This window comes from Corythoichthys intestinalis, chromosome 20 (assembly GCF_030265065.1).
Source record: "Corythoichthys intestinalis isolate RoL2023-P3 chromosome 20, ASM3026506v1, whole genome shotgun sequence".
In the NCBI taxonomy this organism is placed as follows: Eukaryota; Metazoa; Chordata; class Actinopteri; order Syngnathiformes; family Syngnathidae; genus Corythoichthys; species Corythoichthys intestinalis.
This window is the reverse complement of record NC_080414.1, coordinates 7,477,288-7,501,231: the sequence shown is the minus strand read 5'-3', so window position 1 is coordinate 7,501,231 and position 23,944 is coordinate 7,477,288. Positions and strand designations below refer to the sequence as shown.

The following is a 23,944-nucleotide window of genomic DNA, read 5'->3' as shown; positions in this document are numbered from 1 at the left end:
GGGTGGAAACATCATGCTTTGGGGCTGTTTTACTGCAAAGGGACCAGGACGACTGATCTGTGTAAAGGAAAGAATGAATGGGGCCATGTATCGAGAGATTTTGAGTGAAAATCGCCTTCCATCAGCAAGGGCATTGAAGATGAGACGTGGCTGGGTCTTTCAGCAGGACAATGATCCCAAACACACAGCAAGGGCAACAAAGGAGTGGCTTCGTAAGGAGTATTTCAAGGTCCTGGAGTGGCCTAACCAGTCTCCAAGTCTCAGCCCCATAGAAAATCTGCAGAGGGAGTTGAAAGTCCTTGTTGCCCAACGACAGCCCCAAAACATCTCTGCTCTAGAGGAGATTTGCATGCAGGAATGGGACAAAATACCAGCAACAGTGCGTGAAAAGCTATAGAAAACGTTTGGCCTCCGTTATTGCCAACAAAGGGTACATAACAAAGTATTGAGATGAACTTTTGGTATTGACCAAATACTTATTTTTCACCATGATTTGCAAATGAATTCTTTAAAAATCAAACAATGTGATTTTCTGTTTTTTTTTTTTCCCACATTCTGTCTCATGGTTGAGGTTTAACCATGTTGACAATTACAGACCTCTCTAATATTTTCAAGTGGGAGAACTTGCACAATTAGTGGTTGACTAAATACTTATTTGCCCCACTGTATGTATTATTTCCGTTTTATGACTTACATTTTTAGTTTTGGAGTTTGTTGCATGGCCTATGTTGTGCTTTCCTGTGACATCCATTTGTTTGGGAAAACATTCTACTCCTGTTGAAATTTATATGCACACACATGGCCAAAAGATAAGCAGAAGTAACTAATATGGATTTATTACCTAAATTGTAATGAATGAGGGTGGGAGAACCTTTGGTCGTCTCTGGGGCAAAAATGATGATGCAACTAGTGAAGAAATTTGGGTTCATCACGTATGTATGGTCAACATGGGCAAAGTTCTTGGGTCATGGCTGAATTTATTGAGATCCACAACAAGAGCTGTGTGAAATTATTCAGTTGAGATTGACAATAAGAGCTGAATAAAAATAATCAGCCTTTAGAACTGTAATGTTCACATTCAATTAGTGTTGAGCAATATGAAAAAATATATGGCGGAAAACACTCAGGTGACTTGAAGTTCCGCTCGGAGACAACCGATTTGGCCAAATTTCAAAATTGTCTGACACGCACGTGTGATACATTATTGGATAACTTAAAATTTCAAGATTTTTTTTATTTTTTTTTTCACCAAAATCTTCATGTTTAGCTTAAGTATCACATTTGAAATCGCGTTATCCTTTTTAAGGCGGTTTTTGTAATACATTTCTGGTTTTGGATCTCATTAGATTGTTATGGCCAGAGAGTTTGACATTGTTACTCATATTCAGTGTGTCTCGGGTTTTATTTCGTGTTTGTGTGACTTTGGTCGTGCTATTTTGTTGGGGGTGGGTCAAAGGGCTCCAATATTTGGAGCGTTTTTTTTAAGGGGAGCAGGGTTTGGGGGGAATCGTCGATTGGGAAGAGGGAGGCTTTGATGTTCAGCACACCTCCTTCCCTGCAGCGCCGGGAGGGAGGATGTTGATCTGGGTGAGCTGGGCCGAGTGTTCCTTGGCCTTGAGGCGCAGGGCGGCGATACTGGAGGCCCGGCGGTCCGCCGCGGCTACGGACGAAGGGGCGGAAGAGGGGTTCGGGTCCGGGAGGATGGGGCCCGCGTGAGCGCTGTCGACCGGGGGGGCGGGCTGTCGCAGGAGGGCCGCCGCGGTGGAAGCACTGGTCAGAGGACCCATACTGGAGAAGAGCCTGCATGTGCGGAAAGATTTGCTTTTAATTCACGAGCTGAATATCCTTTGACATTGGAACATAAAAGTGTGATGGCAGAAGAGGAGGAAGACACATTTCCTGTTAATTAAGGCTTTCAGTGTCCCTCGTGGCAAATGAGGAGCTAATTGTGACATGTGGTGTTTGCGGCGTCAGCCCTCTTCACAGCTTGTTTTGCAGGATCACACATTTGGTTAATTTATTAAGACATTTGGCAGTGATTACACACCACACTGCGAATGGTTAGCAGCGAAACACATTTTTAATCAGACGCCCCGAGATAAATAGCAATGTGTGGAAGCATCAGTCATTAGTCGGAGTGCAAAATTGCTGTCATTTGAAAGGCTGACTTCAGCAAAAGTAAAGAGGAAGAGAACAGGTGGGGCTTACCTGCCAAAAGTGGGCCCGATGAAAGCCGGGTGGCGAAACATGGCCGCCGTGCCCAGGAAAGTGCCTAAGCCGAGCGGGGTGGCGAGGGTCGGCGCCGAGCCGTTGTGGTGCGGAGGGGCGAGGCCGGGGAAGGCGGCGGCGGCGGCTGCCGTCCACGCCGACTCTAGCGCGGGATGCGGGTGTGGTGGGAAGGGGGCACCCTCCAGGTAGTGGCTGAGAGGATGACCTGCCGCTAGAGGGCCGGGGAAGGGCAGGCCGGGCGGGTGAGCCTGCACACCCGCCTTTTCACGTTTCCTCCACTTAGCCCTGCGATTCTGAAACCACACCTGCCAGACACGCAGAGGATGTAATTTAACTTCCCAAATATTTTCTGTTAGCCCCCGCCCACACAACTCACTAATAAAAAACCAAAACGACATTGTCATTGGACAGAGGGACAGTTTTTATTTATGCTGCAGCAAGGGCGTAGATTTGCATAGGGACGATAGGGACATAACTCTACCAACTTTTCAGGATGCTCAAATTGTCCCCACCAACTTTTAATCAACCTTATTTGCATTATATAATGGGTTCAGGTAGATTGTCTTCCCATACGTTGTAAGGATAGAATAGATAGAATAGACCCTACCATTATTGAGTTAATTATTGTCATTATGTTCAGACTTATATGATAAGAGAAAGGATAGAAGTTTTTTTTTTTTTTTCGGCCAGCAGCAGCCATCCAAATCTATAGGAAAAAAAATTTAAACAATTTGTTTTTTACTTCTTTGAGTATAAGCCATATGTTGTAAGGATAGAATAGATGAAAAAAATTTCCGGTCAGTAGCAGCCACTGTATGTAATGTAAAAAGACGTCAATGTGGTGGAGTTGGAAACACGCCACTAATTTTTCGACTGAAAGTCCGACCTGCATCAGAGTTAGCATAACATTAAACTGTGTGAACTTGCTAACCTGTAAATCTCTAGTCGAAAGCTGCTTGGAGAGAAACGTCCTCCTTTATGTGTTTTCTACTGTAAACGTTAATTCAACTGTGCATTTATTCATTGATTAAAATGTATTTATTTTCTACATCATATATTTAAAAATGATTGTATTTGTCGCCTATGCAGAACTCACTAATAAAAAACCAAAACGACATTGTCATTGGACAGAGGGACAGTTTTTATTTATGCTGAAGCAAGGGCGTAGATTTGCATAGGGTCGATAGGGACATAACACTATATTTAACACATATTTAAATGTGCAGATATTAAGATTTGAATGAGGCAAAGTAACATGCCTTTTCTCTCAAATATATTGTTATTGTTAGGCTTTGTGTTGGTTTTCTCCTAGTGTGACTTGTCCCTGTGATTGCCCATTGATTTCACCTGTTGTGCCTCTTAGTGTATCCTCCAATCTGCATCCTCCTGTGCTCACCTGTTCCTCGTTACCCCTTGTCTGTGTGTGTGTGTGTATATAAGCTCCCAGTTTCTTTTCACTCCTTGTTGCGTCATTGTTTATGTCAATGTCACTTTCAAGTCCTGTCCAAGCCCTCGTGTACCAGTCCCTCCGTTTAAGTAAGTTTTGGTTTGAACATTGCATTTTTGATCCCCAGTACTTTTGGTTGTACTTTGTGCTTTTGTTAGTTATTATTAAAACGTTTTTTGAGTTCACCGCCACCTGCCTTGCTGCCTTTTGTTTCCCTGCATTTGGGTCCACACCACCTGTCTGCCCGTAAGACCACAGTTTTCATTTCAATCTTAATATTTTAAAACTAAATTTTGGCCTTAAATAAAATATACTTTTTCTTTTCATGCTTTTTGTTGAGCAATCTGTATTAAATTGATTTAAGTATCAGATTCAAGTTTTAAAAACAACTGAATATTTCACAAAAGGTCAAAATTGAAATCTGTGGTTTTGTACACCACTCTGTACTCATTTATGTTGTATGAACTAAAGACTTGCGATGGAAATTCCAACACATGGAGAGTGTAGCGCAAATGCACGTTATTTTCTACCTTTACGTATCTGTAATATGTACCGTGTGTGTGTGTTTCGTGAAGAATGCTGATGAGATATGAAATAACCAGTAGTTAATTGAATAAGCTACCCTTTTTGGTTTATATATTTGTAAATCTGACACTTAAGGAGTCAGTGCCTCACCGCACGTCACTGGATAGACTCATTAATAGACTTTCTTGGAAAAAAATCACCATTTAAGTAGTCAAATGAATAATGAGGTGGCCTGTGAAAATCAACGTAAAACAACTCGGCAAGGACTTTCCAGACAGTACTTGGTGGGTCACTCTTCAAACAATCATGTGGTGTTAATAGCTGGTTGGACTTTCTTAAACGTGTAATCTACATGACATGGTTAATGCTGATTGGGATTGATAACAGAATCGTTAGATAATCTGCAAAATGATTCCATGGTATTGAAACACTCCCAACACTTGTCGCTGCGACAGTGCAATAAAGCTGTGTGTGCTAAATCTGTTGGCCCTCTGCTGGCTGGGGGCCCTAGGCAATTGCCTGCGTATGCCTAATGGGACGCTACGCCTCTGCGTCTTATAATCAGGGCAGTCTTATATTCGGGCCAATACGGTACAATAAACACCATCCAAATCTATAGGAAAAAAAATTTAAACATTTTTTTACTTTGACAATAAGCCTCTGCTCTATAAGATTAAATTTGGTATTTTCTAAAACCTGTTGACACTTGTATTCCAGAAATGTTTGATCTGCTGACATCCCAGCAGTGATTAATTACCTTCTCTTGTCCTTTTCAGGTGGACGACTAGAATTACGGCAATTACGCGCAAGGTAAACCGTGCCAACTAACAGCCCCCTTAAATCTACTTTCTGTCTAATTAAACGCTGATTTTTGTAGCCGCGTCTCAGGGGTGGGTGGGAGGTAATTAAAAGCTCTGTTGACTTAAGACCCACAAAATTGCCACTGAACTGGCTCCAATGACAATTAATGCGCTTTAAATTAAATTCTTTAAAGCGACGTAGGCTAAGTGGGACTATTTAACTTTCCCACGCACCCACTCTGGCTGTTGCGCGGCGCACAAAGAGCAAAATGTCAACAAGGGCGAAGTGATTGAGCGACAGGGACAGTACCGTATTCCCAGAGGTCTGTTTAGCATTACACAGCCCCTGGGGAATTTATGAGTTTTTATCACCTCCTGATGGCGCCCGCTAAGTGATTTGTTCACCTCCAGCCCCCTAAAGAGACATCTGTTGTATCACCGTCGGCCATTGACCCTCAAGCCGTGTTTGAACTGTCTCTGTGGTTATGAGCCCCCGCTTTGGACATGCACGCCACGCTTTCAGAGCGGAGGAGGAGGTAGGAGCAAACACCTTTAAGTGCAAAGCACGGGATCAATGCAGGTCTCACTGCAATCACGGAATAGGAAATCAAATAGCATTACCGCCTACTTTGCCTTCTGATGGGAATCCAAACACCACGATGTGTTTGCTCGTGCGCTTAGCGAACGTTTTATGAATCGCTTAATTGCCGCTAAAATGCGATCACGCACGAGATAATGCTGCAATAACCGGAAGCGTGAATTGCAGTTATAAATGACTGCCTTTAATTGCATCCCTCGGTTGTTTATTTTTAACTTAAAACGATTAAACAGATAGTTGTAATCAGGGGTGAAAGTGGCTAGAATTTCTTGCAGGAACTCCCAGTGGCGCCTCCAGAAATTTTTCATTGGGGTGGTCAGATGGGGCCACTTAAAATCTTGGGGTGGCCAAAACTAAAAGCCATAATTTCAGGTTTTCATTATATTAGGGTGACCATATTTTGATTTCTAAAAAAGAGGACACTCAGCCCAGCCTCAGCCCGGCCTCGAAGTTCACTCAAAGATGCCTATATCACTTAAATATATTTAAAGTGTGCCCCCTCACTCTGGATGGAAAAATGCAGTTTGAAAATAAATAAATAATGACTTAAAAAAAAAAAAAAATATATATATATATATATATATATATATATATATATTAGGGCTGTCAAAATTATCGCGTTAACGCGCGGTCATTAATTTTTTAAATTAATCACGTTAAAATATTTGACGCAATTAACGCACATGTCCCGCTCAGACAGTATTCTGCCTTTTGGTAAGTTTTACAGCAAGATTTTTTGTGCTGTCTAACAGCGAACTCTTGTGGTCGCTTTGCGACATGGTTTATTGCTTTCTTGCCAGTTCAATATGGCTGCACGACGTCTCGGGCTGACGCCTACGTTGTAATGTTGTGCTTATATGATCCTTGGACAGGATTTGTCCGTAAGTATGGTTGTTGTAAAGAATGTACATATTATGTTAGTAAGCGAAATGTTATATTTTTTGTATGAGACGGTTTTTGTTTATGTTTAGTGAACCTGTATAACGTGCTAAGCTAACGTTGTTGCTAATGCAATGCTTGTGTACTTTTTTTGTAGTTTCACTACGGTCTAAAGAGGACAGTGGTTTGAGGCCATTTTATTAATAAGTCAGATGAAAAAGGAAGAAGTCTGATTATTAAGGCGTCGTTCACTAGCTGTCTAGCTTTGGAAAAAGTAGACGCTTCGGAGTGAGGACAGCATAGACAGATTTAAATGACAGTAGAGTGAAATGCCCACTAGTCCTTATGCATGTTGAATGTATATATCCATCTTGTGTTTTATCTTTCCATTCCAACAATTTATTTGACAGAATATATATATAATTTACAGAAAAATATGGCATATTTTATAGATGGTTTGAATTGCGATTAATTACGATTAATTAATTTTTAAGCTGTAATTTTTAAGCCCTAATATATATATATATATATATATATATATATATATATATATATATATATATATATATATATATATATATATATATATATATATATAATGCAGACCCATAGAAATGTAGTCCAGTCAATACACATACACACAGTAGGCTATGTGCCAACTAAACATTTTTATAAATTACTATCACAATTGTCCTTGACAAATTGTTATTCCCATTCAATTGATGTTCTCATTCAATGTTCTGGATTGTACACAAACAAAAACCGAAATAAACTGACAAACTATTCAGTCGGCATGTTTCCAAACGTAGCCGTTCAAAACTACGTTTCCCATAATGCCTAGCGCGGTTTAGCTTACTGATAGCTCGCTGAGGCAAAAATCAAACTTTGCTATAAAAGTTTACAATCATTGGCAGCGCGCCGATGCGACACCAGACGGGATTTTACAGTCAAAGCTCCGACAGAAGTCAACAGTTGCCATTATATACGTATTTATCATTAAAAAAAAAAAAAAACTTCAGGCATTGTGGCCAAATCGTCAACCCAGTAGATGGCGGTAATGCCTCATGATAGGTGTAAACTGCCAACAAAAACAAGAACTACTACTTCCCTCCATTCTCGTAGGAGCCATGTCAACTGCTGCCACCCAGCGGTCGGAGGGATTCTCTTCAAATTGGTCCCGTGAAAAATCATAAAAACCGGACATTTTTATGAATTTAGAAAACCCGCCCGGACCACGAGGACACTACATGAAAGTAGGACTTGTCCGGGCAAAAGAGGACGTTTGGTCACCCTACATTATATTATTGCAGTGGAAAGGTCAGGGGAAAACTATCAGAAAGACTTAAGGACACGGCTACTGATATACTTTGGTGTATTGTGTAATATTTGATGTTACTATTGATTTAATGTGCATAGTCCATAACTGTCCAGTCAACATTTTGAGTTCCACAACGATTCTGTTTTATTGTTATGCAGGGCCGGCCCAGCCTATACGCAGACTATGTAGCTGCTTAGGGCCCCTGACCAGTAGGGGGCCCCCAATCTGGCAATTGTTTCATTTATATTCTATTTTGTTTACTATAGTTTGCTTTATTTGACTTTTGTGAGTTTTGATACTTGATTACAAGCTTTAAAGAAATAAAAGTTCTTCCTTAACTTCTTTCTTTCCTCTTTTAGAAAAAGGTTTGGCGCTATCCACTGTAAGTACTGACAATCATTTGGGGTGAGAAATTTGAAGTATGCCATGCAACAAAATCTGATTAATATACAAAATATGGACGTATGGGTAGGATTGGATGTATGGGTTTCACAGTACACCGTGACGAAATGGTGGGCCAAAAATAAGGGCCCCTTTGCATTATTTTGCTTTGGGCCCCCAAATGGCCTGGGTCGGCCCTGGTGGTATGTATATATTAGGCAAAAAGTGTACATTTTGAGTTCCACAACAATTCTATTTTATTGTGTTATGTATATATTAGGCATAAAGTGTACATTTAACTAGGGCTGTCAAACGATTAACATTTTTAATCGAGTTAATCACAGCTTAAAAATTAATCGCAATTCAAACCATCTCTAAAATATGCCATATTTTTCTGTAAATTATTGTTGGAATGGAAAGATAAGACAAGACGGATATATACATTCAACATACAGTTCATAAGTACTATATTTGTTTATTGTAACAATAAATCCACAAGATGGCACTAACATTATTAACATTCTTTCTGTGAAAGGGATCCACGAATAGAAAGACTTGTAATTCTTAAAGGATAAATGTGACTTTGTATATTGTGACTAAATATTGCCATCTAGTGTATTTGTTGAGCTTTCAGTAAATGATACTGTAGCCATTTAACTTCTGCCCAAATGCATGATGGGAAGTGCAACCAAGACTGTGCGTCGTGGTACCAATTGCTATATCTTCTCTGCGTTGGGAAATAACTTAAGGTGTTAAGAAAAAGATCAACTACTACCTTTCTTCCCCACATTGCTTCCCACGATTATTGTAATCGTTGGGGGAGGGATTGTAAGCCTTTAGCCATTTAAAAAAAAAGGCTCCAAAGGCTGCCAAAATTTTCTCTACTCATTTTATGCTGCCTTTTAGCTCTATATACTGTATGGGTTAAATGGCGCCATTGTAGATTGAACGCGTCAATGCGTGAGTGGGTCGTGCAGCGCATGCGTTTATTGCGTTAAATATTGTAACGTGATAAATGTAATAAATATTAATTCTAGCCGTTAACGCGATAAATTTGATAACCCTACCTTAAGCGTAAACTAAAGACTCTGGAAGAGTGTAACACATTATGTCTGTAACGTTAAATACAATTAGAAAACGATTTAATTTTAAAAAATCTATATATTAAAAAAAGGCATGTCCGATATTTTTTTGCCGATTCCGATACTTTGAAAATGACGTGATCGGACATCTCTAGTTATTTCTATAAGTCATACAAAAACTGATTTTCATTCAAAATTGTATTTTTTCAATTTGCAAAATAAAAGTTAACAAAAACAGCTATAACCCAACCTCCATCTCCTAATTTTTATTTTCCCTTATTCCCTCACATACTAAATCTCAATTTTAACTACTGAAGAACATAGGATGTAATGTATATTAAAATCGAAAATAATGTAAACATTTACTTTTTGTTGTGTTTTGTAATCACAACATACTATTCAGCAGATTGGAACAGTGGGTAGGGATTACTGACACGATTCTTCAGTGGTTCACATCCTATTTACATGATAGGGATTTCTTTGTGTCAATCGGAAACCATCAGTCAGAACGAACCAAATTCACGTGTGGAGTCCCTCAAGGGTCTTGAACCACTCTTATTTAACATCTATATGCTCCCAGATTATCGAACAGTATGACATCTCCTATCACACCTATGCAGATGACACACAACTGTACATTTCTGTGTCCCCACATGATTATAGTCCCTTAGTCTCCCTGAGTAAATGCATTCATCAAATCAATGAATGGATGTGCCAGAATTTTCTCCAGTTAAATGTGGAGAAGACAGAAGTGATCATTTTTGGGCCAAAAAAGGAAAGGTCAAAGATAAGCAGGCACCTTAGCACAATGTCACTTGCAGCTACAAATCAAGTCAGAAACATTGGCTTAATTATTAACTCAGACCTCAAATTTGATAGCCATCTAAAGTCCGTCACTAAATCTGCTTATTACCATCTAAAAAAATATAACCAGAATTAAGGGGCTTCTGACTCAACAAGACATGGAAAAACTTATGCATGCATTCATTTTCAGCAGATTGGACTATCGCAACGGTATATTTACGGGTCTTGATAAAAAAACAGTCAGGAAGCTGCAGCTAGTACAGAATGTTGCAGCCAGAGTCCTTACAAATACAAGGAAGCTGGACCACATTACACCGGTTTTGAAATCGCTTCACTGGCTTCCAGTAAGTCAAAGGATAGACTATAAAATACGACTGCTCGTCTACAAAACACTGAATGGCCTTGGACCAAAATACATGCATGATTTGTAAGATTGGCCCTCCCTTAAAAAACGCTTATGGTTTTCATTGGCTAGTCATTGTAATAGAGTGAAACAGCACTGAGATGTGTTAGTAATATTTTGTCCGACTACAGCTTTACAGTGGTACCACTACTGCTACGAAGTAAATTCGTTCCAGGACCTTGTTTGCAGAGGTGGGTAGCAGGGGCGACACAAGGTTTTAAGAACGGGGGGCGGCTTAGCCCCCAGGAGATGACCAGAATGTAAGTGAACTAGAGCTGAAACGAATAGTTGAGCAATAACTCGAGGTTAAAAAGTGATCCAAGCGATTATATTCGTTCGAGGAATCGATTAATTTTGTCAGCTCTAAGCATCACGTTTTGCCCGAACTACTTTTAATGCAGGACAACACGCTGACGTAACGCGCGTAGAGGAAGAAGCTGCAGCCGATAGCCGCTACAAACTATTCCAACGTTGCTAAAAACTACGCCCGCATGATGCTAAAGTGGTAGGAAATAGCGCCTGATGTTACGGTGGTAGCATTTAGCGTCTGATGCGTCTCATAGATATGCACATGTGTATTGAACTCGATGCGAAATGACACTCAGCGGCGTTAGTAAACAGCCGCCATCTTAAAGCAGTTGACTTCTCAGCGCTAATAATGATTAACGTTACTGTCCCTTGCTCACGTAACGGTAGCCCTGCGGAGGGCTAGGTTTCTATTAATTATTACTACTATTCAATTTTTTAAAAAATCTGGGTTATCAGTGTGATGTAATAATTACCATTATTGGCCGATAATTATTGGTAACTGGTACAGTATTATCGTGCATCTTTAATTGACATGGCTGATCCGAGTGAGGTCCAATTATATCATGATAATAATGATAAATGACTGCCTTGAATTGCATCCCTCAGTTGTTTGTTGTTAACTTAAAACGATTGTCAGATTTTTACCACCTTAACAGATATGTGGTACTGCTCAATTTTGGGCAACACTATCGTTGGATACTCATTTAATAGAGTAAAACCACACTGGGATATGTTAGTAATATTTTATCTGGCTGCAGTTTTATGCATGATGCAAAGCCTAGCTTTATTAGGCATATATGTATTACCGTAGATTGTCACTATGTTGACTGTATTAACCAGTGGTGTTAACCTCATTTTGGTTCACGGGCAAATTAAATGCCTTCCAGTCTAAATGGACTGGACATCTATAGCTGTCAATGGCACTGAAAGCTCAGTATTAACGACCATTCCTCCCAGTTTAAAAGAATTGGACGTCTGTAGCTGTCAATGACATGCAATGTGTTAAATACTATAAAAAACAAAAGTTACTTAGGACCGTAACCAGAGTGTATTATTGTTTTTATTAGGGCTGCAGCTATCGAATATTTTAGTAATCGAGTAATCGACTGAAAATTATATCGATTAATCGAGTAATCGGATAATTTTTTTTTTTTTTTTAGGTAAAGCCCAATTATAAATATACTTGAGGAAAAAAAGGCATTTAATCCAATATCGAACCATTTTCAGTCAATCAGTGTCTTTATTTTCAAAGTACATTGTTGAAAACATCCAACAATTCCATCTAAGATGTGACTAGACAAAAAAATTCACTGCTTTCACTCAAAAAAACTTCTAGATCTTATTAAAAAAAACGTATTTCTTAACTAAAAATGTAATGACGCTTGATAACACACATCACTTGAAAGCTATGTGTTTTTCCCCTCGTGTTTCAATTCAATTTCCATTTGTGTCAAGCTATTTTTTTAAGTTCTAGTTAAGTTTTAAGTTAGTCTAAACTGTAAGTACTGATTGGATTTTGAGTTTTTGCAGTGTTCAAAATAAATGTATGATACCTGCTGTATTGGAGCACATTAGGGACCAGTGCTTCTTGGTGTTTTATTCAGCAATGACTACTGAGCTAAAAACGAGAGAAAACGATTTAATAAAAAAAAAAAAAAAAAATTAAAAAGCATGTCTGATATTTTTTTTGCCGATTCCGATACTTTGAAAATGACGTGATCGGACCCGATCGATTGGCATCCCGATTGATCGAGTCCGATCACGTCATTTTCAACACATCTCTACTTGTTACTTGTGTTTTTGTCTCCCTCTGCTGGCGCTTTGGTGCGACTGATTTTATGGGTTAAAGCACCATGTGTAATTATTGACATTAACAATGGCGAGCTACTAGTTTATTTTTTGATTGAAAATTTTACAAATTTTATTAAAACGAAAACATTAAGAGGGGTTTTAATACAAAATTTCTATAACTTGTACTAACATTTATCTTTTAAGAACTAAAAGTCTATCCATGGATCGCTTTAACTTAATGTTAATGTTGATTTAATGTTATAATAAACAAATACAGTACTTATGTACAGTATGTTGAATGTGTATATCCGTTTTGTGTCTTTCCATTTCAACGATAATTTACAGAAAAATATGGCATATTTCATAGATGGTTTGAATTGCGATTAATTACAATTTTTAAGCTGTGATTAACTCGATTAAAAATTTTAATCGTTTGACAGCCCTACGTTTAACCACATCAGAGCCGAGCATCTCGCAGACAATAGCTTTGCAGCAGGTAGTATTAATAGCTCTGTCACGGTGTGGTACTTTTTGGATTTAGCAACAAGTTCAGCAACAAGGTAACCGGCTTTGAGGGCTTTCTCATTTACCTTTGTAGTTTTCATCAAAAAAGTTGCCTATTTCTCTGTGTTTTCACGAAGGCGAACAAAATAGTCCATCGACTTGTTTTGAAGTGTTTCGTTTGGAGATGACGTTTAAACTTGCTTGGCACCATGGCGCTGTTGGATAGCTGCTCGTGTCACGTTCAAGAACTGCTCGGATTTCTAGCCATTAGCCACCTTGCTGTCCTCAACTATGTGTTGGAATAAAACACAGGTTTGATGGTCGACACATATGGATAAAATAGAAAAGACACTTTCGAGTATATGATACATGACGAGTCTAACCAAATCATGTGCGGTAGACGTGCAAGGGTCCACATTGTCGCAGACAGCAAGGTCGCTGATGGCTAGAAATCCGAACGGTTCTTGAACGCGACACGACAAATACCTCGCTCATTTGCACACCACCCAGAACTTTCTACCTATTCCTTCCTTCCTACTGCAACTCCGCCCGACGACGTAAAAAAAAAAATTATATATTAGGGCTGTCAAAATTATCGCATTAACAGGCAGTAATTAATTTTTTTAATTAATCACGTTAAAATATTTGACGCATTTAACGCACATGCCCCACTCAAACAGATTAAAATGATAGCACAGTGTAATGTCCATTTGTTACTTGTGTTTTTTGGTGTTTTGTCGCCCTCTGCTGGCACTTGAGTCCGACTGATTTTATGGGTTTCAGCACCATGAGCATTGTGTAATTATTAGTGCTGCAACGATTAATCGATTAACTCGAGTGTTCGATTTGAAAAAAATATTCGGATAAAATTTTGCTGCTTCGAGTATTCGTTTAATTAAAGTGACATTGTAATGGTTAATTTTGAAAGTGTTTGCATTTAGTTATATTGCTTTGGGTGGATACACTGCCTTCTAGTCTGCCTCAATTCACAGGGCTGAATCCAGGCGCTCTCTGTTAAGACCAACATAAGCTAAATTTTGTTTGAGCTAATGTTTTTTTTATGCATTCGTAATTTAGTTTATAGGTATATTTAGCCTATTTTTGTGGGAATGTGTGTCTGAAATATTTGTTTTGAGCATTGTAACAAAGTTTGCATTTTATAGCATTTAAAGTAGCGGACTTTTGCGTTGTAAGTTAGCCAATTGTTCTTTTGTTGTACATAGAGCCTCATTAATTTTTTTATACTGTTTGAGGTTCAGCTCAGGTTATTTAATTTTTCATGTTCCTTAGCCGATTACTCGATTATTCGAAGTAATGGCTTATCGATTAATCGACTACTAAAATAATCAATAGCTGCAGCCCTAGTAATTATTGACATCAACAATGGCGAGCTACTAGTTTATTTTTTGTTTGAAAATTTCACAAATATTATTAAAACGAAAACATTAAGAGGGGTTTTAGGATAAAATTTCTATAACTTGTACTAACATTTATCTTTTAAGAGCTACAAGTCTTTCTATCCATGTATCGCTTTAACAAAATGTTAATAATGTTAATGCCTTCTTGTTGATTTATTGTTATAATAAACAAATACAGTACTTATGTACAGTATGTTGAATGTATATATCCGTCTAGTGTCTTATCTTTCCATTCCAACAATAATTTACTGAAAAATATGGCATATTTTATAGATGGTTTGAATTGCGATTAATTACGATTCATTAATTTTTAAGCTGTGATTAACTCGATTAAAAATTTTAATCGTTTGACAGCCCTAATACTACATATCATATATAAATGCGACATTGGATAATTGCACTTGGCGCTCCGGTTGAAAAACACTGAGATAAAGGACCATCAGTTGAAAGAAATGGAATAAAGCATGCAAATTGGGGGCAAGGCAATCGAAAACCTACTCGAACACGTCACTTTGCTTAGATTTAGTCAGTGCACAACAATAGGGCCCTGCGGGTCCTTTGCCGAACCTCTTCGACTCACTCACTGATCCCCTGGGGTTTTATCGAACCCAAGTTCAGAACCACTGCCCTAAAGGTATTGAGGAAAACTGCTACATACAGTAAATTATTATTATTATTATTTTAAATCGAGAGATACGGATATAAAAACTAGCACTTACTTAGATAATGCCCCTTATAAATAATGCCCTGATACCTATTTACACTTACAAGATCATACCTCTTTATAATACCCTTATAAAGGTTTAAAAGTCCTGCGTTTGGACTGCTGTCCCTGAAAAATATTAGCAGTTACTATAATATACTTTTTTTTTTTCCGAATAAAGGATCATAATTGTATTTTTTAACCCCTTCATACGCGCATTTTTTCCTGCTGTGCAAAAAAATATGCACTAATTTTTACTCAGAACACATTGTTTGGTCAGGGATATATCATGCTTTTATTGGTTATTTTTAATGTTAATGTGTTTTTAATGAGAAATGAGCACTTCACGTTATCCTTTTAAAGTTGTGTTTGGTCAGCTATTTTCCATAAAGCCAAAAATAGCAAAGAGGAAATGCCAAACCTCATGATTTGATTTCAATGGGTAAAGTTTCATCCAAGTATCTCCCAGAAGTGGCAATAGCAACTCAATTCAGTGTATTTATTGGTTTGGAGACACTAAAGAGTCATGGCCTTCAGCAGCACGCTTTAGTCTGAAGGGGTTAATATTAAAGATGTCCCGATTGATCGGCATCCGATCACGTCATTTTCAAAGTATCGGAATTGGCTAAAAAAATATCGGACTTGCCTTTTTTAAATATATATATATTTGGGCTGTCAAAATTATCGCGTTAACGCGCGGTAATTAATTTTTTAAATTAATCACGTTAAAATATTTGACGCAATTAACGCTCATGTCCCGGTCAGAAAGTATTCTGCCTTTTGGTAAGTTTTACAGCAAGGCTTTTTGTGCTTTGCAACAGTGAACTCTTGTGGTCGCTTTGCGACATGGTTTATTGTTTTCTTGCCAGTTCATTATGGCTGCACGATGTCTCGGCCTGATAATGTTGTGCTTATATGATCCTTGGAGAAGATTTGTCCGTAAGTATGGTTGTTTTAAAGAATGTACATATTATGTTAGTAAGCGAAATGTTATATTTTTTGTATGAGACACTTTTTGTTTATGTTTAGTGAACCTGTATAGCGTGCTAAGCGAACGTTGTTGCTAATGCAATGCTTGTGTACTTTTTTTTTGTAGTTTTACGACGGTCTAAAGAGGACAATGGTTTGAGGCCATTTTATTAATAAATCAGATGAAAAAGGAAGAAGTCTAATTATTAAGGCGTCGTTCACTAGCTGTCTAGCCTTGGAAAAAGTAGACGCTTCGGAGTGAGGACAGCATAGACAGATTTAAATGACAGTAGAGTGAAATGCCCACTACAGTCTTTATGTACCGTATGTTGAATGTATATATATCCATCTTGTGTCTTATCTTTCCATTCCAACAATTTGTTTTACAGAATATATATATATATAATTTACAGAAAAATATGGCATATTTTATAGATGGTTTAATTGCGATTAATTACGTTTAATTAATTTTTAAGCTGTAATTAACTCGATTAAAAATTTTAATCGTTTGACAGCCCTAATATATATATATATATATATATATATACATATATATATATATATATATATATTTTTTTTTTTTTTATTAAATCGTTTTCTAATTGTTTTTAACGTTAGACAAAATGTCTTTAGTTTTGGCTTAAAGTAAGGCTATCAAATTTATCGCGTAAACGGCGGTAATTAATTTTTTAAAAATGAATCACGTTAAAAAATTTAATGCAATTAACGCATGCGCTGCACGACCCACTCATGCATTGTCGCGTTCAATCTATAATGGCGCCGTTTTACCTATATTTAGAGCTAACAGGCAGCATAAAATGAGTAGAGAGGATTTTGGCAGTCTTTGGAGCCTCTTTGTAATTGGTTAAAGCCTGAAAATTCCTCTCTCAACAATTCAAAACATCGTGGGTAGCAATGTGAGAAAGAATGGTGGTGGTTGATCTTTTCCTTAACACCCTATGTTACTTCCCAACGCAGAGAAGATATATCAATTAGTGCCACTACGCACGGTCATGGTTGCACTTCCCATCATGCATTTGGGCAGAACAGTTAAATGGCTACAGTATCATTTACTAAAAGCTCAACAAATACACTAGATGGCAATATTTAGTCACAATATACAAAGTTACATTTATCCTTTAAGAATTACAAGTCTTTCTATCCGTGGATCCCTCTCACAGAAAGAATGTTAATAATGTAAATGTTATCTTGAGGATTTATTGTCATAATAAACAAATACAGTACTTATGTACTGTATGTTGAATGTATATATTCGTCCGAGTTTTATTCATTTTCTTCTTAATGCATTGCCAAAATGTATATGGGAAAAATTATCGGGAATGATTGGAATTGGGTCGGGAGCAAAAAAAAAAAGCAATCGGATCGGGAAATATCGGGATCGGCAGATACTCAAACTAAAACGATCGGGATCGAATCGGGAGCAAAAAAAAAACATGATCGGAACAACCCTAGTAATAAGTGGACATGACACTGGGCTGTCATTTTAATCTGTTTGAGCGGGGCATGTGCGTTAATTGCGTCAAATATTTTAACGTGATTTATTTAAAAAATTGATTACTACCCGTTAACGCGATAATTTTGACAGCCCTAGGTTAAAGACATTGCTCAAGTCCCCCTGTCTGATAATTCTGAGCTTTTTCAAGCCTAACTGCTATAAAAAAATTTTTTTTTTTTTTAAACAGAAAGAGAGCTGCTGAAGAATAAGGATAACGACATTGTGTTCATCTAAACAGGCTCATGTTTCACACTGAGTAAGTATACATCTTGAGAAATTATTTTATAATTAAATATACTGTACAGAGAATAATTTTGGAACACTTTTGGCTTGTGGTGTGCAGTGAGATTTTTTCCAATGTAAAAACATTGTGAGTCAAAAAAGGTTGAAAAACACTGCTTTATCTGGTAGGAGGAGAAACGGTTTTGCTCAGTGGAAGGTTGACTCACATTTTGTATGAAGCGGTATAACAGACTGATGAGTAGCGTGGACTCAAATTTTCACCTGTTTAAAAACATACTGTCAAAACGAGAATAAATTTGTCCAGATATAGATATTAGATAGATATTAGGTGAGATATATTGGTTTGGATTAGATTTTTTAAAATGATCTAATTCCGAAGAGTTCCGCGGAAGTGAAACTCGTATAGAGTTCGTTACTTTTAGCAAGGTTAAGAACCACCGCTTTAGGCCAAGTGACTATTTTTGGTAATAATAAAAAAAAACATAACTCCATAAAAACCTGGCACATTTAGTATCATTTCAGCTACAATATTAATATAACAGTTTAGCCCATATTACATGAGCCAAATAGATGTCCATATATGTGGAGCCAGTTCTCGATCATGAATTACTTATCATTGTATTTTTAATATTGTCTATAAATAAAATGATTTATCAATAAAACAAAATTAATAATAACGTTCAAGATTTTCTTTTCAAATTCATAATATTTAACTCATGCCATTGACAACGCAAGAATTCCAATATATTTATACTGTGAGGACTGGCTGCAAATGCTGATTTTTCACACCACTGTCGCGTCTAGACGTCCAATCTTTTCTAACTAAGAGGGCTGGGGAAGCACAATCTAAATTGATTAGGCACATATAGCACCTTAAATGGCAGCCAATGAGTTAAATGAGTGCCCTATAAAGGATTAGACAACATAATGACGTCATAAACGAGGTACACCAAATAAAAACACGTACTTGCACTCGGGCTTCGGTCAGATCCAAACGCATGGCGAGCTCCTCCCTGCAAATAAAAGAAAGCAGAGGAAAATACGCGTTTTGAATTGTTTTGTCCTGTCTTGTCAACAATACAGACGGCAAAAATAGCCTTGATTCTTTTCATTTTTCTTCGTCTTATCCCTCTCGCTTGAACTAAAAAGACATCATTGCACATGTTCTATTTTCCTTGTCTGCAATAGGTGGAAATAGGCCTAGTGATTGTTAGATTTTTTTTTTTTCTTCCCTCCCCAATCTCGGACCTGTCACTGTAACAACATAATGGTTGGAATAATGACATCCAAACGAGTCTGCCACGCACAAAAGCAATTGAAGCTCCTTTCAGCTGCCGCCGCGCAAATTAGACCCGCAAAGTACACTGCGGAAATACGAATACTGCAGTATAATCCCAATAAAAACATTTTTTAAAATAGCAAATTATTAAATTGCGTTATTGCACAATTGGACCATTTTTTGGCCAGTTTTTTTTCTCTCCATATGACAAGTTAGTGGCAGCTTTTGACGTGTGATTTTTTTTTTTTAATGGAGTTGATTGTAATTATTAAATTAATAAATCGATTGAATTATGTATGCAGTTGCGAGTAAAGAAAGACATGCATTTTTATTTTTGTTGTTTTTCTTTCCATAAAAACACTATCACATAACCAAATTATTATTACTGGTTAGGCCGAAATGAACCAATTTAGGACACAATTCACATAATGTTAAATGCTTTATACATATATGGAGGAAAACACAGACAAGACTGAAAAAGCCGTTTCTGCTCTTGCACTTCTCTTTAAGATAAACTGCTGTATTTTAAGCCAAAATAACTGTTGTGTTTAATAGAACAATATGTCTATATGCTGCCGTTGCAGATTCATGGCGCAATAAGCCCCCCAAGCTATTTAATTTGTCCGTTTTACCCTGGAGACCCCCGTTTACAGACGATGCACAACCGCTTTTGTTTAAACCCATGAAAAAAAGGTAAGTAATTATATTTATTATTCAAAATGTCTGTCATTTTTAGTTTAGAATCATTAATCAATGTCTAATATTTCGTTTAAAAAAAAAAAAATCATTCGCGTGTTTTAAACTTTTAAACAAATTACATCGCAATGAAAAAATGGTGTCTGTAAATAAGTCACGTATATCTACCTCATAACTATCGCTTAATTGCATTTTTTTTTTTAATCTGATATTTTAGGTGATAAATAAGTGATCCGAACTAAGAAAATGTTAGGGGTTAATATACGAAAAAAAATCTTGATCACTCCTTGATGTCTGCGATTTCTGCATCGCGACCCTTGTTATATTACCATGTTTTACCCATAAAATCCCTCCAAAATCCGGCTGTAACCATTCACAGCTGTGTCTTGACACTCGGTGATACATGCTCCATGCGAGTTTTTGGATCGAAAAGAAATAAGTACGCAATAATATCTGGTTAAAATAGTGGCGTCTTTAATTATGCTCTCGCGTGCTCTCACCTCCAGGTAGGGTTTTGCTGTCTAAATTTAAAAAAAAAAAAATTTTAAGATGCCCTCCGGTTCAAAATTATCTTTCCCACCAGAAAATTGAGATTTTAAGCTTTCCAATGATGTATCACACATGCATATGGGACATTTTTTAAATTTGGCCAAATTGTGGGTCTCAGAGTGGAACTTCAAGTCGTCTTAGTGTTTTCCACCATAGAATACATTTTAATGAATTACCTGGTGAAGACGTCGGGGTAGTGCGTCTTTTGAAAAGCCCTCTCCAGCTCCTCCAGCTGGTAACTGGTGAAGGTAGTCCTATATCGTCTCTGCTTGCGCTTCATCATGCCCTCCTCGGAGTCGCTGCCCGCCGACAGACACACGCTGTCCTCCCCGTCCCTCACGTCCCCATCCCCGGCGTTCAAGCTCTCCCTCTCCTCGTCTTTGGGAGACAGACCGGCGGTCGCCTCCCCGCAGCTTTCCTCCTCTGTCTTCACTGCGTCCTCGTCGAACTTTAAGGCGCCGAGCTCCACCAGGCCCGAGGCGCCGCCGTCCTCCGAGCCCTCGCCGGGGCTGCGCTCGCCCTCGGCCCGGCTCAGGGACGCGTTCTCCCGGTACGACTTGCTGCGGCTGATGCTCACCTGCGGAGCCTGGATGATCTTGAGGCTCTCGGTGGCACCTTCCAGGAGCAGCCGCTCGCGCTCCAGCTTGTCCGCCTGCTCCTGGAGGAACTTGCCTCCCGGGCCGTACAAGCGACGCAACTTCGGGGGCAGGTGCATGTCAGCCGTTAGAGAAAGCTCTTTGGTCGACCCTGAGGAATAAATTGAGCTGCATATTAAAATGCATTGTTTTAACTTGAAACAAATGTTTCAATAAAGCAAGTCACTGTCGCATGATTGTGCAGTGCAACACAAAAAATTGCATAGTAAATTACCATTTTAGCTATTACAACATACATTTTAAAAAAAAACCTAATTTTACCGCTTGACTGCGTCATACTGCCCCATTAAAACTCAATAGCGCATTTATTTTCCAACTTGATTCAGCCACAATTTAGCAAGTTTTGCCTGATTTCGTTCTCCACACTGAAAAAAATAACTGGTGGATTTACTTGATAAAATCATTGTCACAATTTGCACTTGCTTTAATTAAGTAAATTTTACTGCTTGTGTACTGAACTTAATATTGCAAGCAATTAAGTAATTTTTTACTGTTTGTGAACTAAACTTAATAGTGCAAGCAGTAAAATTTACTTAATAAAATCAAGTGCAAATTGGTACACTGGTGGATTTACTTGATCAAATCATTGTAATAATTCGCACCTACTTCAGTTAAGTAAATTTTACTGCTTTATGTGAACTGCAATTTAGTATTGCAAGCAGAAGTAAATTTTACTGCTTGTGAACTGCAACTTAGTATTGCAAGCAGTATAATTGACTTAATTTACTTACAGTAAATTTTACTGCTTGTGAATTGAACTTAATATTGCAAGCAGTAAAATTTACCTTATGAAATCAAGTGCAAATTGTTATATCAAGTAAATCCACCAGTTATATTTTTTCCAATGCATGTTGTCAAATAAGCAAAAGATAAAACCAATGCCAATGTTTTTTGGGGGGGCGGGTGGGGGTTCTCAATGTCTTTAGGAACACCGTATATTTTAGGGTCCATTTGCCACAATTGTTGCTTGACTCCCCCCCCCCCCCCCCACACACACACACACACGCTCATCATTGCAGCGCAAGACATAATTTAAACAAAATTTACGTTGAAATCGTTTACTATTTGCGCTTGTTTTTTAAATGCACAAAATTCCTATACAGTCGCTCACTTATGACATAACCCTGAAAAAAAAAATCATTTATTTTATTTTTTTAAATCGTCTCGCTATGATTCACCATTTGATCATAACTTGACATATAAGTAAACAACAAAAATAATGTAAACAGAAGTCCTTTTTTTGTTTGTCACACTATTGCAACTATGAGGCACAATTTGCCTGAAAAATATTTAAATGTACACACCTTTTAAATAGTCATAATCACAATCGTAATAGCAGCACAAAATGCCACGGGAAATTTACATGTATCAAGTACAACACAACTCAAAATGTCAATTAACAAATAGAAAAGTTGCCATTTAGAAAAAATGGATGTGCCCCAAACACTTGCAGGAAACTTAAAAACAACAATAATATTGCACTTCCCATATTGTTGATATGTCCCTATTTAAATATAGCCCACGAGACGCCACCATAGAAAAGTCTCGTCACCCCATCCGGGCAGGGGTGCAAACTTACCCTCCGTCGCCTTGTCGAGCTCCCCTCTCCCGGGCAGCGCGCCTATTAGTCGGACCCGACACGGGCTGCGGCGGCCCAGAATGCTGTCAATGCAATAGGAGGAGAGCAGCGTGGGGGACTTGCTGCCTTTCCTCTCGGCCCTCTCCAGAGGGACGTCGTCGTCAAAGTGGCCGCTCATGTCGACTCTTCTTCGGCCACTTAGTGTGTCGTCTACCGTGGACAAGACGGGGCTCGCCTGCCTCGCACCTCGTTGCTTCTGTCACACACCCACTAACGCACACGTGCTGGCTCGGTGTGGGCGCCTCCTGATTGGTCGCCGGGCTGAGCGCGTGTGTGTCGAGGGAGAGTCTGAGGAGCCGCTTTATATATTTTACATTAAGGTTAATTTGAGGGGAGGGCGACAAACCCAGACATGGATTTCTTTACACCACATGGAATGAATCCTTATTATTTTTATGTGTTATTATTATTTTTAATCATTACGATTCAAACTTTCCTGTAAAAAAAAAACTTTAAAATTTGTGTTGCTCATTTTCTTCTAATTAATATTTGACTAATTGACATGAAATATCGCTTATTGGAAGGGATAATAAACATTTCTCAAATGAATTTAATAATAAAAATGGTAATATAGGTTTAAAATCAATGTATTGTCGTGATCCTATATCTGGACCATTGAGTCTGTAATAAAGTTGATTATTATTTACATACACACCTACATATGTACAATACACATATTCATATAAAGGCCTGCAACATGACGCAATTGTCAGAAAAGCCCAACATTTGAAAAATAAGGTTTTAATGGAACCTTTTTTACAAGTTTAAATATATATATATATGTGTAGTAAGCGCTTTAATATCTATAACCCTTGCTAAATCCTGATTTTTCTCTCTCTCATGGAACCTGAAAATGCATGTGCATCTATCTTTTTTTTTTTTTTTTTTTTTTTTTTTTTTTTTTGTGGGAGAAAGAAATCTAAAAATTCTGAATTAGTCTCAAAATCATGAAATTCTAAATGTATGAAATGTGATACATATGTCTGTGAAGGGTTGAAAATAGCAAATTTGATCAATACATTCATTTAGCATTAAAAAGAGCCAATTGTTTCATTAAAAATGTGAATATATAAATGTATATATGACTTATATTTGGGTGTTACTATATTAATAATTTGATTACTTATGTAAGTAACGACATCTGTATTTGAGCTTAATTAATAACAATATAATCTTATGATAGGCATGTCATCAGCCTTTAACAGC

General features: G+C 37.8%; 1 protein-coding gene across 1 annotated transcript; it reads right to left on the bottom strand.

Annotated features, from left to right (window-relative positions):
• Positions 1–683: 683 nt before the first annotated feature.
• On the bottom strand, positions 684–22,862 carry arxa (aristaless related homeobox a). The gene is made up of 5 exons (XM_057824624.1): positions 22,679–22,862; positions 20,620–21,190; positions 18,887–18,932; positions 2,209–2,534; positions 684–1,800 (listed from the first exon to the last, which is right to left on the bottom strand). The coding sequence occupies exons 1-5, from the start codon at positions 22,854–22,856 to the stop codon at positions 1,539–1,541; spliced, it is 1,383 nt and encodes a 460-aa protein (XP_057680607.1). The 5' UTR covers positions 22,857–22,862; the 3' UTR covers positions 684–1,538.
• Between the last annotated feature and the right edge of the window lie 1,082 nt (positions 22,863–23,944).

Bases quoted from the DNA above. Each gene is read 5' to 3' on its own strand.
- arxa (XM_057824624.1), bottom strand. From the start codon at position 22,856: ATGAGCGGCCACTTTGACGACGACGTCCCTCTGGAGAGGGCCGAGAGG. The intron at 21,191-22,678 runs GTAAGTTTGCAC...TTTATTCCTCAG, and splicing joins GCTCGACAAGGCGACGGAGG to GGTCGACCAAAGAGCTTTCT. The intron at 18,933-20,619 runs GTAATTCATTAA...TTTTATTTGCAG, and splicing joins TACCCCGACGTCTTCACCAG to GGAGGAGCTCGCCATGCGTT.